We start from the raw sequence: 15,367 nt of genomic DNA, 5'->3' as shown, positions 1-15,367 counted from the left end.
ACCAGGATGGCTTGTAATTCACAGAAATTCACTCGCCTCTTCTTCCCGGCTGGGATTAAATGCATTGACCACTATATTAGGGTCAGATTATATAGTATATCTATATATTGTCTTATATAAAGGTATGTATTGGCTTTCAAGGATTTCTTAACCTATCTTATGCCTCTGGAATCCTTCAGACCTTGAATGCCAGACTGGGTTGGTCCAGCCTAGGAAACCCAGAGACTGGGCTCCTATATATACCAAGCAGCTGCCTCTGAACACATGTGCCCCAGCTGCTGCCTGGGCTCTGTGCCCTACCTGCCCCATGAGCCTGTTGCCTACACCATGCTCTGTGCTGGATTGGGGGCAGTCTCTGAGCCTTTGCACCTGCTCCAGTTGGGCATGACTCAGCTGCTGGCTCTGGTGGCTTAGTCAGGTAGTCCCTGACTCAGTGGGGTGCTGGGATGTCCTTCTGTGCTCCGGAAAGCTTTAGCATCCCCATGTGTGACTTGGGCCACAGCTGGGCATTAATTGCTCTCAGTAAAAGCATTTTGAATAGGCTCGGATGAAAGGGGCTCTCAGAGTTCAAAGCCCCGCAGGGATTTGGGGGGTGAAGAAAGGTGGCCTCTGTTTAGGTGACAGAAGAAAGAGACGCTGAAGTCTCAGACAAGAAGTCTGGCATACAGGCTTGGAGGCTTAGGGACAGAGAGTTCCTCACTTTCTGTTCTTTTGACCACACCTCTCTTGCTGTATTCTTGTGAATCCTGCCCCCCTCGCCCCCCCGTGGTAAAGTCAACTGCTCCTAGAGATCTCAGGTCCCTTCCTATATAAAGGTCACCCGCATCCCCTTCTACATACTGAGATGCATCTCAGGATACTGTGTGAAGGTTACCTGGCATGTCTGAATTTCAAGATTGATTTGTCTATCCTTAAATAGTTCACCCCTTTTCTCTGCTTTAACGCCCACATCTCCTGCTCTTGTCTCTGCTTGCTGGATTGTGCCTTTTGAGGTACAAACTCCTGCTTTCACGCCTATATCCCTCTTGGAAAGGGTGGCCTTTGTCTCAATAGCTTTGATGACTTTGGTGCTGGGACAGTGATGGAGCTGAGGTAGTGGTTTTCTCAGCTCCCGGAAAGAGGAGGTGAGGTGATGACAGGAGGGCCTGGAAGAAACCAAAGTTATGAAGTGATGATTTTTATTTGTATTTTCTACATGACTGCTGGAGAAAGTCTGCCTCTGGGCTGTTGGGAATGAGCCCCAAATCATGAGAACTAAGGCTAGAAGAGACCTAAGAGAGTTGCCAGCATTCCAGTCTTCTCTGTAAACCCTAGCCAAATGGCTGGACAGTCTGACTCACAATCCCCTGGAAGACAGGATGCCCACTACCTACCCGCTAATGGAACCCAGTCATCTCAGGCCCTGCCCCTCAGAGAGCTCAGTCTTGAGTCCACCTCTGTCTTCCTGTGTATCAGAGCACAGCCCTAGCCTCACTCTTTGGAACTACACAAAACAGGTACAGACTCTCTCTGTAAGATCAAAGCCTCTGTCTCCACTCTGCATAGCGAGCCTTATTGGGCAAGTGCCTGTGGTTTTGGAAACCCTGGGCTCGGCAGAGGCTGCCAGGGGAAGTGTTGGAAGGAGGAACCTGGGGGAGGAGGGGAGGCTTGGGCAGGACTTATGGCTCGCCTGACAGTTAACCCTTCCCTCTCCAGCCAGGCCTGGCAGAGCTAGCGAAGCCCCACCTCTCACTCAGTCCTTTATCCTGGTATCCAGGCAACAGGAAACAAACAGGGAAGGCAGAGTGAGGACCTGCCTGGTCAGGCTTAGTGGGGAAAGCTATGAACCGGATACTAGCTTTCTTCTGATGCCTCCCTCCACCTCCTACCTCTCTGGGCAGTTGTTCAGAGCAGGACAGGCCTGGGACCACCCTGGGGGTTGAGGCAACCACAGCTTCCCTTTGAGATACATGATTGGAAAGTCCAGGTATTAATGCAAAAGAAAATTTCATTCCCACAAGTCCAAAAGTCGAAGTCCCAATGGGCATATATGGATTAATTCATCACAAAATCTGTCTTCACACACAGGGGCACATGGTCCAGGCCAATCAGCCTGAGCTGTAGACGCTGTCCCGAGGACCTGGCTATGATCTCCGTGAATGACTCTTAGTGTTTGAGTAGAAGTTTCCAAGAGGTGCAGTTCCCAAGGATCTTATCTCCTCTGTCGAAGAATAATCAGCAGCTGTCCCTCCTGGCTTCATTCTTTTGAATCGTGTCTGGCAGGACCCTGGCATACTTCCCAAGCACTGAGACATAACTCTGGTCACCTCTGGGGTTCTTTAGTTCTCTCTATGGGCACATCATCAATAGCGTTTTAGATCTCTGCCTAAACATCATTTCTACCAAACAGGACCCTATGAATATTATTAGCACCATTTATCACATCAAGGGCTAAGGGTCCCTTCGCTTGTCCATGTCTCTCAGTGGGGAGGCTGTAGAAGAGGAGCTGAGTCTTCTTTGTTTCCCCACCAACACCACCACACACACATTCTGCATGCAGTTCAGTAGTTACGGAAGTGATGAAGGTCTGAGGAATGGAGATGTAGCTGAAGTCTGTGAGGTGAGGACACCTTCATCTTCAAGGCTTCTCAGCTCTTCCTCAGCTCTGTCATCAGGATTCCACACACTCTTTAGGAGGGACGCCCTCTCAACTTTGCTTGTCCCTCTGACAATCTCAACTGATGATGTTCAGTCAACCACCCTTGGCCCTGCTGAAAGGGTAGGTCAGGCCACTCCTTCAGAAGTCAAGGCTGTGTGGACCACAATCAGTCGAAAGATACTGCTTGATGGGAAAGATTTGGGTATACCCAGGCTCCCTCTTGCAGTCCCCCTCTTTCTGAGGTGAGCCAGTGAAAACACAGAGTCTCAGGAGCTGGGACATGGGCCCAGATAATCCTTGGGCCATCTGTATTTCAAGCTATTGCTTGAAGACCTGATGTAAATTTCAATCCCCAGCCCCACCCCCATATCTTCAAACTTAAGCGCTCTCACTGATCTGATCTCACACCTGACTCTAACTCTCCTTGTCAGAACTTACAGTGATCCCCTCATACCACCTGAAGTCTCTGAACTCCTGCCCTTGGCCTCACCGGGTAGTCCTTCATCCTGTTATCTTCACTGAAATCTGGTGGGAAGTCAGTAGCTGCTGTAGCCCCTTGGTATCCAGAATCCAGCTTCTCTGTAACCATCTTGCTTTGAGACCTACATGATACAGCTCTCTGTGATAGTTCCTAACTCCTGCTCCCAACCTCCTCAAAGACTTTCTCTGCTGGGTAACTCTTCCCTAGATGTTCTGGGATGAGTGCTAGGTCTACATGGAGGCATGGAAGAGGGGTGCAGGGGCTATGAGAGAGGAAGGTCTAGAAGGGGGTTAGGTTGTAGTCCTGAGTCAGCTGGGGTCTTGAGCCTGTACTCAAGCCTGGGGGAGAAGCTGGGGCAAGTCAGGCAGGAAGAGAAGAGCGAGGGGTTTGTGCGGAATTCTAAAGGAACCTGGGTTGGCTTGCACCCCATGTCAGAAGTTGGCTCTGGCTTCTCTGAATCCTTGTCTGGCCTCCTTCATTCCTCACTGTCTCTGTTAGGTTTTCATCTTTGACTTTTTATTTCTGTCCAAAAACAGAAGCGAGTGCGGTTGCTACTCTCTCCTGGCACAGAAGACCAAGATTTTCTGAGATCAGCCTGGACCTTTATGAGATTTGAAAAGGAAGTGTGTGTGTGGGGTGAAAACAGTTAGTTAAGGGTGGAGACAGATGGTGAGGGCAAGGCAAGGGAAGAGTTAGAGTAGGGTGGCTCTCAGGAGCGGCACCCTCCTCCTTTGCAGAAGGTGAGGTCCAGTCTCAGAAGGTGGAAACACTAGGCTGGACCTATATGCCTGATTTCCTTACTTCACTACCCCACCCCCAAACCCCTGTGGCATAGGGCAGGAAGATCTACAGCTTTGTTTATAGGCTCCAAATTGCAAGCAGGTGACAATTAGGCTTCAGTAGGTCAAGGAGGACCAAAGTTGATGCTCTGCTTTTTCTAGCTTCGAGAAATCCTCTGTGATCCCCTCAAAAGTATTTTTTCTGGAAGCATGGATTACTAGGTCCTTATTCCTTCTCAACCCCTCAACTTTCAGCCTCTTTGAGATTCCACAGTCCCTTCCCCAGTAAATTCCTCTGATGGGCCTCATCTTTTGGTGACAGAACTCCACTGGTTACTCATAGCTTCCTGCATCTGGAAGCTTCCTTAGGCTGTGAGCAGGTGGTAGAGCAGGACTTCAGAGGTTACATTTGTTGTGGGATTAAGTTGCCTCATCCCCTTTCATATGGCTCATGCACTTTTGAGTCCCTCCCTCAGACGTGGGGTGTACCAGTATGCACCACTAGTATGCACCACTAGTATGCACCACTAGTATGCACCACTAGTATGTTTCCAGAGCTGAGTCAAGCTGGGATTCAGCAAGAGGCCACTGGTATCTTTCGATATCATAAAATCTCATTTTTGATTACCTTGAACCCTCTCGATCATGTATATTTTCACCCATGTTTTAAGCACAGCTGCACTATCTTTTGACTTAAATCCCCAAATTAATTCAAACTCATTTGTAACAAATCTTATATCAATTTCAACCCAGCCTTTGATTTACCTCAACCTGTATCCCTAAGCATATCTACAAAGGACACCAAAAAATGGATTCTTATCGTAACACAAAGCCCAGCCTTAACGCCAAAGCTGCACTTCTAGCTGTAATTCTGACCTTAATACTGGCCTTAACTTTAATCCCAACCTCAAATCTGGCCTCAACCTCACCCATAATTTCAAATAACCCCAACTGTAACCCCAGGGGCAGCCATCATGGCACATTAACTCAAACCCAGAGCGCAAATGAATCCCCATACCTCAGTGGAGTGGAACCACAGCTCTATTCCTTTCCATTTGGTCTCTCTCTAATCCTGGCCCTTCCTGCTTTCCCCTCCACTCACCACTGGCTTCCTGCTCTTCCTCTGATGTGCAGCAGTCCATACGGCTATCAAGCCCTCTTTTGGACCACTCCGGGCTGAGAGTCAGGATGCCTGTCTATCCCCTACTTAACATAGCTGTAGCTGAACTGAATCTTTACTTCTCTGGGCTTCTGTGTCCCTACCTGTAGAATGGGGACAATGACCCCTGTTTTCCAGAAGGCTCAGGACAATCCCATAAATCCAAAAATAGTTAAGGAAATGAGGATAGCCACCATGTACATCTGTTGGGCCCTCGAGCAACCTGTTATTGTTGGCAGTTTGGGTAAAAGGATTTGGGACACAGAGCCGCGTGGACTCCTGTGCTTCCTTATTGTTCTGTTCTATTCTTCCAAGGAGGTGGGCCCTGGCAGCATTCCTGAGCCCCATAACTCTCCTGAAGACTCTTCCCCCTCTGCCCTTCCTGAGCCCCAGGTCAGTTGTGGAGAAGGCTCTGGGATCCCTTGAGGGAGCCAACCTATAGAACGAGGCTTTTCATGACTTGCCTCCTGTTGGACAGTCCTGGAATCCAGGGAAGGTTAAGGAACTGTTCTGAATCCATGGATCAACCAACAGTGGCTGGCCTGCCCCCTTCTGCTGACTAAGACTCTCTCCCACCCCAGCTTCAACCTAACTACCTAGAACTGTGACGGATTGGTCACCCTGATGACTGTAGTTGCCCACTGGTCAGGCTTGACTTTGAGGGTCTTTGTTCTTAGGGGATTATGACCCCTGCTAACATGAGCCTGCATTAAACCATCAAAACCTGGCTGAGAGTCCAAGAAATCCCTGAAGAAAGCACACAGTGGGGCTCAGCTCTTCTACCTTCATATCTGTGAGAGATAAACACACTCACATGACCTCTTGCCCTGCCCACCTCAAACATCCCCTTGTCTTTCACAGTCCCTCACTCCCCCCAAATGCCCTGACCCCTCCTTCCTTCTTCTCCAAGCCTTGGTGAACTGATTTAGATTTTTGTGGAGGTAGGAATCTAGACCTATCTTAGCAACCCCTGCTCTCTGGGGTCCTGGAACTTGGGGATGACCTTTGTGTCAGCAAGGATGGAAAAGTAGTAGCAAAGGAAGATCCTTTTCTTACACACACCCTTTCTTTCCCTCCTCAGCCCAGGAGGTCCCACTTTCTTTGTAAGGACAGAGAAAAGCTACATTCCAGTATTCCCTGTCACTTGGGCTCTCCCTTCAGATTCAGGTCCCATCAAGGGAGACGCATCCCTTCTCTGGTACACTATCTTTTAGACCTGACCTGGAGTGGTCTCCCTTAAAAGCAAGGGATACTTGAAGGGGTTTGGACCTGGAAATCTGACTCTGCAATGGGGGAGCAAGCCACTTTGGGGTGTCTTTGGTCAGTAGTAACTCTCCAAATCCTGGACATCTTTTCCTTCCGAATCTTGTGTCTCCTTCCTCTTTCCCACTTCCCCCCCCCAGGGAAGCAGGCAACAAATGAGTGGTAAGGGGAGCTCCGTGGACGCTGTAAAATGGGGCAACTGTTGTCACCCTGAGGACCTGGCCAGGAGGAAGTGGAGGTTTAACAGGTGCCTAATTACAAGTCCGGCTGGTCGCTGTGCACTACTCTTGGGACAGGGAAGAGCTTGGGTGAGGGCTGTGTAATGCCTGGGTAGGCCATCCTGTCACCCTGCTAATTAGGGCTACTTGGGCTCCTCCCCTAGGCGGGGACCAGGCCCCCTCCCTCCTATAGAAATAACTCCGGCTGCTCCTTAGCCTGGCACTCATTGCACCTTCCTGCCACCCCGGGCAGTGTCTGGGCCCTCCGCTCCCCCCTCCCTCCACCTGCCCCATCCACCCACCACCAACCACCACCAGCCCACTGGAACCCAGCTCAGGCAGAGGAAAGATCAAGCCTAGAGACATGGGAGTTCGAGGAGCATTCCATCTACTACTCGTGTGCCTGAGCCCAGGTATGGGACTGGGCAGGGGCAGGGATGCTCAGCATTATGCCAGAAGGTCAGGGATGAATGAGCGCTCACGGAAGAGCCTCAAAGATGGCCTCCGAGGCACTGGTGGAAACTGTCTACCTTCACTTTGCTGACACTGATTTGGATACTGCCAAGGGAGCTTCTCCTCAGGACAGCCTGTGCCTGAAGGCTTGGGACCGTGTCTGTGTGCAGAGGCCTCGGAATAGATCTTCATGGTGGCGTTGACAGCTTGTGTAGCTCGTATATGTGTGCAGGTGCCCTCTGTGATGTTTCCACGCTGGGAGATGGAGATAGGGCTTGCTTGGAGATATGGAGTTAGTTGTGGGAATTGCAGGCAGGGGATGAATCAGGTGAGCAGCAGCTCAGGGTGGGGGTTGGGGAGGAGCCTGGCAATGATCCATTTCATTTAGACAGTCGGTGTTCTCTTCCCAGTGGAAGGGCCAGCTCACCCAGCCAGAGCACTGGGCAGGAGACCTGTCAGCCTTAAAAGCACTTCGTACGCTGCTGGGCTGTTTTCATCGTAGCCAGTAAGAACCCAGGCCTAGGGCCGCCGGTCTGTGCCTTGTGTGCCGTGAGAGTTCACAGGTGATGCCTCTTCTGGGATGAGGTTGAGAAAATGTGGACAGGATGGATGGTAAACTCCCCTTCACCTCTCTGGGACACCTCTCTGGAAGGCAGGGCTCAGGTCTGGATACTGTGGCTGCCTGCCTGGGACTGGGCAAGTCTCAGCAAGGGACATCCTATTAAGTATCGAAAATAACTGGAAATAGCATGGAGCCCCTTGTGGGGTCCAGATGTACGATGAAGGGTATGAGGAAGGAGACCGAGAAGGGGAACTGCTTCATTCTGTTTCTGTGTATGGGAGTATGCGTGCCCGTGTGTGAGCCTATGTGTGAAGGCTGCATTTCTGGCTAAATGCCTGCTGCACCCTTTCTCTGCTGAGGGCTTCTCAGGGAGTGCCTACTCAGGAAGCCCTGGCTGTGCCAGGAGAGCTGGAGGCATCTCCGTGTGTGCTCTCTGCGTGAGGGTATGTGGGCTAGATGCTCGCTGTGTGGAGTTGCGTGCCGATACTTTCTGAGCTGCCTTTTTAAATTCTCGCTTCCCTTTCCAGGCTGAAATCAGCTTGAAAATTTAGGATAGTTTTCTTAGCTTAGAACAGACGCTTGCTGAGGTGACATTCCCCCCAGAGAAGGTAGCCAGCCCTGGTGATTTTATAAGGGACAATCGCCAGTTCCTTGGACAGCCTCTTGACTTTCCAGTGTCCGTCTCTCCCCAAGTCTTGTCTAGGACTCTTTCTACACCGACTTGCACAGGCTCATCTCTCCACGCAAGCTGCCTTCTTCCCTTACATTCCCTGGAAATCCTTCCCCACTGTCACAACAACACAAACCGGGGTGATATGCCAGGAACAACTTCCCAAGGGGTGGGAGGAGATACAAAAAGGCTGGAACCCTTGGGAGGAGGCTGAGAAAGCATCTAAGGAGGTTTAGGAGCTAGGGCGAGGCTCCACGGCCGAGGACAATTGGAGCAAGACAATCTAGCGTGGGGGTGGCGGCATTCTTTTCCAGCTTGTCCCATCCCCCCAAGCCCCTTTCTCTAAATACTTACCCTCAGTCTGGCTGACCTCCACGGTGTAGGTAAAGGGAATCCTCCCTGTCGTCATCTGTTTCCAGTGGCTCATCCCGGGGTGGAGCTGAATTCTGGCTCATCCCTGGCTTGCCTCTTGCCGCCTGAGGATCTGGCAGATGGCATCAGGATCCTTATCTTAGGAATGAACTGGTATTTTCTTGGCCTAGGGCTGGAGGAGGCATCTCCAGGTCCCGTTAGAGTCCCACAAGCCAGACTGCCTGTTGGAGGCTAACTCAGAGTCTGTTGGATTAGGACATGTTTGTGGGCTGGCCATGGTTTAGGAGGGGCAGGCCTGGTGATGCTTGAGACGTTGGGGGGAAATGTAAGGCCCTCGCTGGCTTCTCCAGAGACAGGCTACACACAGAACTCAGGGCTTCTGCAGATATGCCTGGTCTTGAATGGACGCGCAGGAAGCCACAAGAGCGTGCAGTGGGTGTGTCTTAGATTGGTGTCTACTCTGCCTGTAGATGTGTGTCTGTGTATAGATCTAATAGCTTGTGTGTAAGAAAGTAAGGACTGCATGGGCATATGTTCACATTTGAGGACTTGAAAGAACATACCTGTATCTATTTGTTTAGCCCAGGACAGTGTATACCTGTGTGTGTGTGTGTGTGTGTGTGTGTGTGTGTGTGTGTGTGAGTGTGTGTGTGTGTGTGAGAGAGAGAGAGTGGGGGAGTAGGGAGAGGCTTCCTGAGTTTTGGGGATGGAACCCAAAGAGCATACTTACTCAGAACTTGGCCATCAATAGAGAAGTTTGGTGAGGGACTTGTAGAGGGAGTGCTGCAGACTGGGAAGGAGGGAGCTGAGTGTCTAGGGTGGAGCCCTGGGTTCACTCCCCCCCTTATTCTTCTCTAGGTCTAACCGGTTGGGGCTAGAGTTTGCCTGAGGCTTCAGAGTAGGGAGGTGGGGGGGGGGAGGAGCTCACTTCTAAGCTTCCTGATCCTGCTCCAAACCCTGGGCTTCTACTCTGACTCAGTGGCAGGAGGGGCCCCAAAGGGAGCAAGTGGGAGCAGCTGTACTGGAGCCACACAAACACACAAGGAGGACACACAGTCTACAATGGCACACTTTGCCATACAAGGCTTATTCTACATACACAAGCTGCCATAGACAAAGACATGCACATGAACACGGCCAGGCTCTAGGCTACAGCTCCCCAAGGCATATGCTATCACTTAAAACACTTACGTAGCCAGCATACCTTATCATGCATCGCACACAAACAGACACACACAGAGCACATAAAACATACCAACACACACAGATATACCTAGTCTTATGCTCTTCAGGATGGAAAGGGACCCCAGGAGTCATTGTGTCCACTTGCCTGTCTCTGGCTGGAGCACTTCACTTGACCCAGATAAGGCTCAAACCCAGCCCATACAGGTGGCTTTTAAACAACCTGTTTCTTCTAATAGAACATTTAACAACTTTGGGTGTTTCACGTATGCACACACACAATTGCCTACACTATCATGTAAATACGTAGGTAGATATACTACAAGGTTATGTGCATGAATATCTTTGTAGCTACAAAGACTAATAAACATATAATGCACATTTGTGCATATATATTCATATATTCAAATGCACCATTGTGTATACACATAAATATAACACAAGAGCTATATGTATGTAAACAGTATTCAAATGCACATCTACACAAGTCTAGAATATATACACAAGTTCACAAGGATGCCCAGAGACTACCATATGAATAAACAAACAATATTAAGTATAGCTAATGCCAACACACACATATACACATACAGATACACAAACATACACACACACAGACACACAGAGATATACAGACAGGGACACACACACACACACAAACACACACAGATATATAGTCAGGGACACACACAGACACAGATACACACACAGAGATACACAGCCAGGGACACACACACAGACACAGATACACACACACACACTCCCCTGGAAGTCCCACTGAGTTCTGGCTGACAGGCACAAAGTGGCAGAGACTGACTACTCAAGAATTGTTTCTGTTTTCATCTCCCCACCCACTGCGCCCTTCACCAGCACTGTTGTCTGCTGTAAGGATCAACGGGGATGGCCAGGAGGTCATGTATCTGGCAGAAGGTGATAATGTGAGGCTAGGCTGCCCCTACATCCTGGATCCTGAGGACTATGGTCCCAATGGTCTGGACATTGAGTGGATGCAAGTCAACTCAGAACCCTCACATAGAGAGAATGTGGTAAGTGCTTGGCCCAGGATTCTCTGTACTCTGTTTACTCTGTGATGTCAAAACCCGATGGGAAGCCGACATCCTGAGGGAGAAGGAAGAAAGCAAGTGAGGAAACCAAGGTTTTGAACTTCCTCCAGGATCTTTTAGGGAATGAGGCAACAGGGATTAGAGCTGTCCAACCGGGAATCTAGTCAGCCAGATTCCACATCCCTCTACCCCATATTAAGGGGGAGATTAAGTATGCCCCCCGACTTTAGAAGTTCCTGGTCTGACCCTATATTTCTCCAGAATATCTAATATCATGAACTTTCACTCATTCTGTAAGAGATCAGTGTGCCTGACACCATCCTTTCCATTTCTTCAGTGAGCAGTTGAGTCTTAGAGAAGGTCAGTGAATTGCCCAATCAACTTGCAAGACCCTCCTTGACTCAGTTTATCTCTCTTTCTCTTCTTAACAGTTTCTTACTTATCAAGACAAGAGGATCGGCCATGGCAACCTCCCTCATCTGCAGCAGAGGGTCCGCTTTGCAGCCTCAGATCCCAGCCAGTACGATGCCTCCATCAACCTCATGAACCTGCAGGTATCTGACACAGCAACATACGAGTGTCGGGTAAAGAAGACCACCATGGCCACCAGGAAGGTCATTGTCACTGTCCAAGGTATGACCAGATTATTCTGGGCTCCCCTTTCCTAGGCTTCAGAATGGGTTGGCCATTGTGAGCCTGCCTCTGTCTTTTGGCTGGGTCTGGGTTTATAATTGCCTGCCTTGTTACAGCACGTCCTGCGGTACCCATGTGCTGGACCGAAGGCCACATGTCAAAGGGCAACGATGTGGTACTGAAGTGCTTTGCCAATGGAGGCTCGCAGCCCCTGTCCTACAAGTGGGCCAAGATCAGTGGGCACAGTTACCCCTACCGAGCTGGCTCCTACCACTCGCAGCACAGCTTCCATTCTGAACTTTCTTATCAAGAATCTTTCCACAGCTCCATCAATCAAGGTGAGGGGGCCTAGAGAGTGACATAAGCAGAGGATTGGGAAAGGGGGCCTGCTGGGACTTCCCTGACTTGTCAGTGGTACCAAGTCTGCTCATTTGGGCATATCTCAGAAGCCGCTATTGAGGGAAGGAGAGAAGGCATGAATGGAATGTCAGTCAAAAGCAGCATGGTTAATTTGGGGAGAACACGGTCCAAGGAAGGGCTGGGCTTGAATCTTGGCTAGGATGCTGATTGGTGGTAAACCTCAGGCAAGTGGCTACCACCTCTGTAACAGATGAAAAAAGGAATACTTCCTAGTAATTACCATTCACCGGGATGTGAGGCTCCTAGCACTAGAGAAACTGAATAATAGAAAGGACCAGTGCTCAGACTCAGGATGTACTTCCCCGAGGTCACAGAGAATTAATGGTGACTCTGTCTTCTTTCTGAGAGAGGGGTCCTTCTTCCCCATCTTTCTGTCTCAGCAAGAGGAGTATTTAGAGTGGAGTGGACTTGTGAATGCTTGCATACACCTTTCTGTTTTTTGTTTGTTTGTTTGTTTGTTTTGAGTGGTATTTCATCCTCCATCCCACAGGGGCTGGGCAAGGTAGGAGCTCTCAGAGATCAGGCTTGTCTGTCTCACTACCCCTCTGATGCTCTTCCAATTTCAGGCATGGGCAATGGGGACCTGGTGTTGAAAAATGTCAATGCAGATGATGATGGGCTGTATCAGTGCACAGTGGCCAACCATGTGGGCTATAGCGTCTGCGTGGTGGAAGTGAAAGTCTCAGGTAGGTACCTCAGCCCTGAGAGTCCCCTGACTGGGAGGGTTGGATTGCAGGTACCTGGGGTTGTGGCCTCTGCCCTGCTGTCAGGCTTACCCTGCACCTTCCCACATCTCCCTCCTCGGGCTTCCCGGGGCCCTGGGTTCTTTCCCACAGACAATTGCCCTGGCACGTGCCAGGCTGTGGGAAGCCTGATTGCTTCCACTTCTCTCTACAGACTCCCAGCGTGTAGGCATGATCGTCGGTGCGGTGCTGGGCTCTTTGCTCATGTTGGCCTGCCTGGCACTAGGCATCTGGGGGATCATCGCCTGCTGCTGCGGAGGCGGTGGGCCTGGTGGTGCCCGCGGCGCCTTCGGCTACGGGGTCGGCGGCGGGGTCGGCGGAGGGGCCTGCGGCGGCGACTTGGCTAGTGAGATCAGGTAAAACCTGATGCATGCTGCATGCTGCTGCACGGCGGGGGACCGGCGCCCTGTCCTCTTCACCCCTGTCTGCCATCGGCCGGCTGGGACTCCTACCCCAAACCTGCCCGCCATCGCCATGGAGTGCTGGGACTGCAGCATGTCGACCTGCCCACTCGCCGCATGGCTTTTCTGTCTTTCCCCTTCCCGCTTCCAGTCTTCACCTCTTGCTCCCTGCCTTCCCTTTTCTTCCTGTCGTCTATGCATCCCTCGGTCTGTCTGGCCTAGACTGTAAGCTCCTGGAGGGCAGGGACCATGTCTTTTCACCTTTCCCTTGTATTGCGCCGGCAAAACCCTCAACATGCCTATTTAAGAAGAGTTAACATCAGTAGTGCCAATAACTTACATTAGAAGCAAAGTAGAAATAAACATAGAACAAGAATAGCAGTGCTAATGATTGCAACGCCTTGGTGACGGAGGGAAAGAAGAGCGAGGGACAGGAGGCGATGAGAACTTGCCAGAGCGCAAGGTGAGGGTTGTTAGTCAAGGAAAGGAGAGACACAACTCCCGGATCATTAAGGCTCCCTTTCAGCCAAACACTAGAAAGGGGACCGAGGGCGCCTGTTTGAGGCGTCCTGAGCTGCTGGGACACAAGCGGGGTCTAAAGGATGGGGAGAGTGGCATGGGGGCGCTGCAGGGTCGCCCGCCCAGGAATGTACAGAGAGGGAGAGTAGGGTGAGGCAGAGAGAGAGAGAGAGAGAGAGAGAGAGAGAGAGAGAGAGAGAGAGAGAGAGAGAAGTAGAGAGAGAGAGCGAGATGAGGGGCAGGTGGAGGGGGGCGCGGGAGATGAGAGGTTGCCAAGAGCCCCCAGCTCTGCCCAGGCCGTGCCAACGCCGCGCCGTGGAGGAGCCAGCTCACGCGCCCGCCTGTTGTTTTCCAGAGTGGACGCCGAGGCGCCCGGGTGCAAGGCCAGCGGGCGCGGCAGCCGCGTCACCCACCTCCTGGGGTACCCGACGCAGAACGTCAGCCGCTCCCTGCGCCGCAAGTACGCGCCTCCGCCCTGCGGCGGCCCCGACGACGTGGCCCTAGTGCCCCGCGCTGCCTCCTCAGCCTGCGAAGCGGGCCCTTCCCCCGTCTACATCAAGGTCAAGAGCGCGGAGTCGGCCGATTGCGCCGACTGTGCCCAGGTCGAGCAGCGGTCGTGCAAGGACGGCCTCTTAGTGTGAGCGCGCAGCACCGGGCTGCGCCCCGGCTGGGAGGCGGTTCGGGGCTCTCCGCCCGCAGCTGGGGACAGGCTCGGGCGGGCACAGACCTGGCTCTCACCGGCCGCCTGGCGGCAGAGAGTTCAGGGGAATTTCCCTCAGAGATGCTAGGGAGACAGAGCCTCCTGTGGCTCTGAAGTAGGAGGGGGCGGAGGACGGAGAAAGACAGTTCAGAACCCTCCCTCATCCCTGGGCTCCAGGGAGAGGAAGGGAGGGAAGCAGTCGGTATCCCAGAACCGCAGAGGTACAAGCCAGGTGTCCCCAGCCAAGGCAGAGGGCCCCCAGCCCTGGGAAGGTGGGGGTCAGGACTGAACTGTTTTGTGTGTGAGTTCTGAGCTCCGAGGCAACAGTATTAGCACAATAAAGAAGCTTAAAGACCACACCGAAGTGGCTGTCCTACGTTCCACGGAGGGCTGGGAGTGGGGTTGGGAACCCTGACAAGTTGTTCCTTACTGCCTTGCCTCCTGTCTGAATCCTCTGCTTCCCCTTCCTACAGCGGAAGCCACAGTAGGAAGGGGACATCAAGTCCTATTCCTTCACAGTACACATGGGAAACTTGTTTCCCCCTTTATTCTAGAAGAGGAAACAAATGAGCGAGGGTGATGGATGTTAGAGGTGATCTCTACATGTTCTCAGCATCCTCTTTTCTCCACCCAGCTACTTAACCTGAACTTCCTTATCTTTCCCAGGTGTAAGCCTTCCTTTCCAGCAGCCAGGAAGGGATCTAAACTCATTCAGACTCTGGAATAGGAAGATCTGAGGATGTCTAGCCCAGCCCTGTCTTTGATGGGAAGGTTAAGTTTATTAGACACCCAAGAAGTGCCAGGTGCTTTCAAGTGTTTTATTTTACTTACCTCTTAACTTTGGTTCTGTGAGGCCGTGCATCATTCCCATTATACACAAAAGGAACTGAGGTTCAGGGAATTAAGCCTTTCAACCTAGGCAACAACAATTCAGGATTTGATCTGGGAATATTTGACTCCAGGATACCAGGCTGTTCTCTGATAACTGAATTCCTTCTATTGCATTCCTGATGAAGGCTATCCCAACCCCTTTCTTACCTACCTTCAATGGGAGCTCACGGCCTCCCTAAACATGAGCCTTTGGTTGTGAAGATCTCTTAGGAAATGTCT

General features: G+C 51.4%; 1 protein-coding gene across 1 annotated transcript; it reads left to right on the top strand.

The window, feature by feature from the left end:
• Positions 1-6,731: 6,731 nt before the first annotated feature.
• On the top strand, positions 6,732-14,614 carry Vsig8 (V-set and immunoglobulin domain containing 8). The gene is made up of 7 exons (XM_048448861.3): positions 6,732-6,951; positions 10,648-10,823; positions 11,273-11,474; positions 11,591-11,812; positions 12,461-12,580; positions 12,792-12,993; positions 13,913-14,614. The coding sequence occupies exons 1-7, from the start codon at positions 6,903-6,905 to the stop codon at positions 14,196-14,198; spliced, it is 1,257 nt and encodes a 418-aa protein (XP_048304818.2). The 5' UTR covers positions 6,732-6,902; the 3' UTR covers positions 14,199-14,614.
• The last annotated feature ends 753 nt before the right edge of the window (positions 14,615-15,367 follow it).

Source organism: Myodes glareolus, chromosome 5 (genome assembly GCF_982192425.1).
Source record: "Myodes glareolus chromosome 5, mMyoGla1.1, whole genome shotgun sequence".
Taxonomy (NCBI): domain Eukaryota; kingdom Metazoa; phylum Chordata; class Mammalia; order Rodentia; family Cricetidae; genus Myodes; species Myodes glareolus.
This window is presented reverse-complemented; position numbering and strand designations above follow the sequence as displayed.

Excerpts from the sequence above, each read along its gene's own strand:
- Vsig8 (XM_048448861.3), top strand. The coding sequence starts at position 6,903 with ATGGGAGTTCGAGGAGCATTCCATCTACTACTCGTGTGCCTGAGCCCA. Across the intron at positions 10,824-11,272 it reads CCTCACATAGAGAGAATGTG|TTTCTTACTTATCAAGACAA; the intron begins GTAAGTGCTTGG and ends TCTTCTTAACAG. Across the intron at positions 12,581-12,791 it reads GGTGGAAGTGAAAGTCTCAG|ACTCCCAGCGTGTAGGCATG; the intron begins GTAGGTACCTCA and ends TTCTCTCTACAG.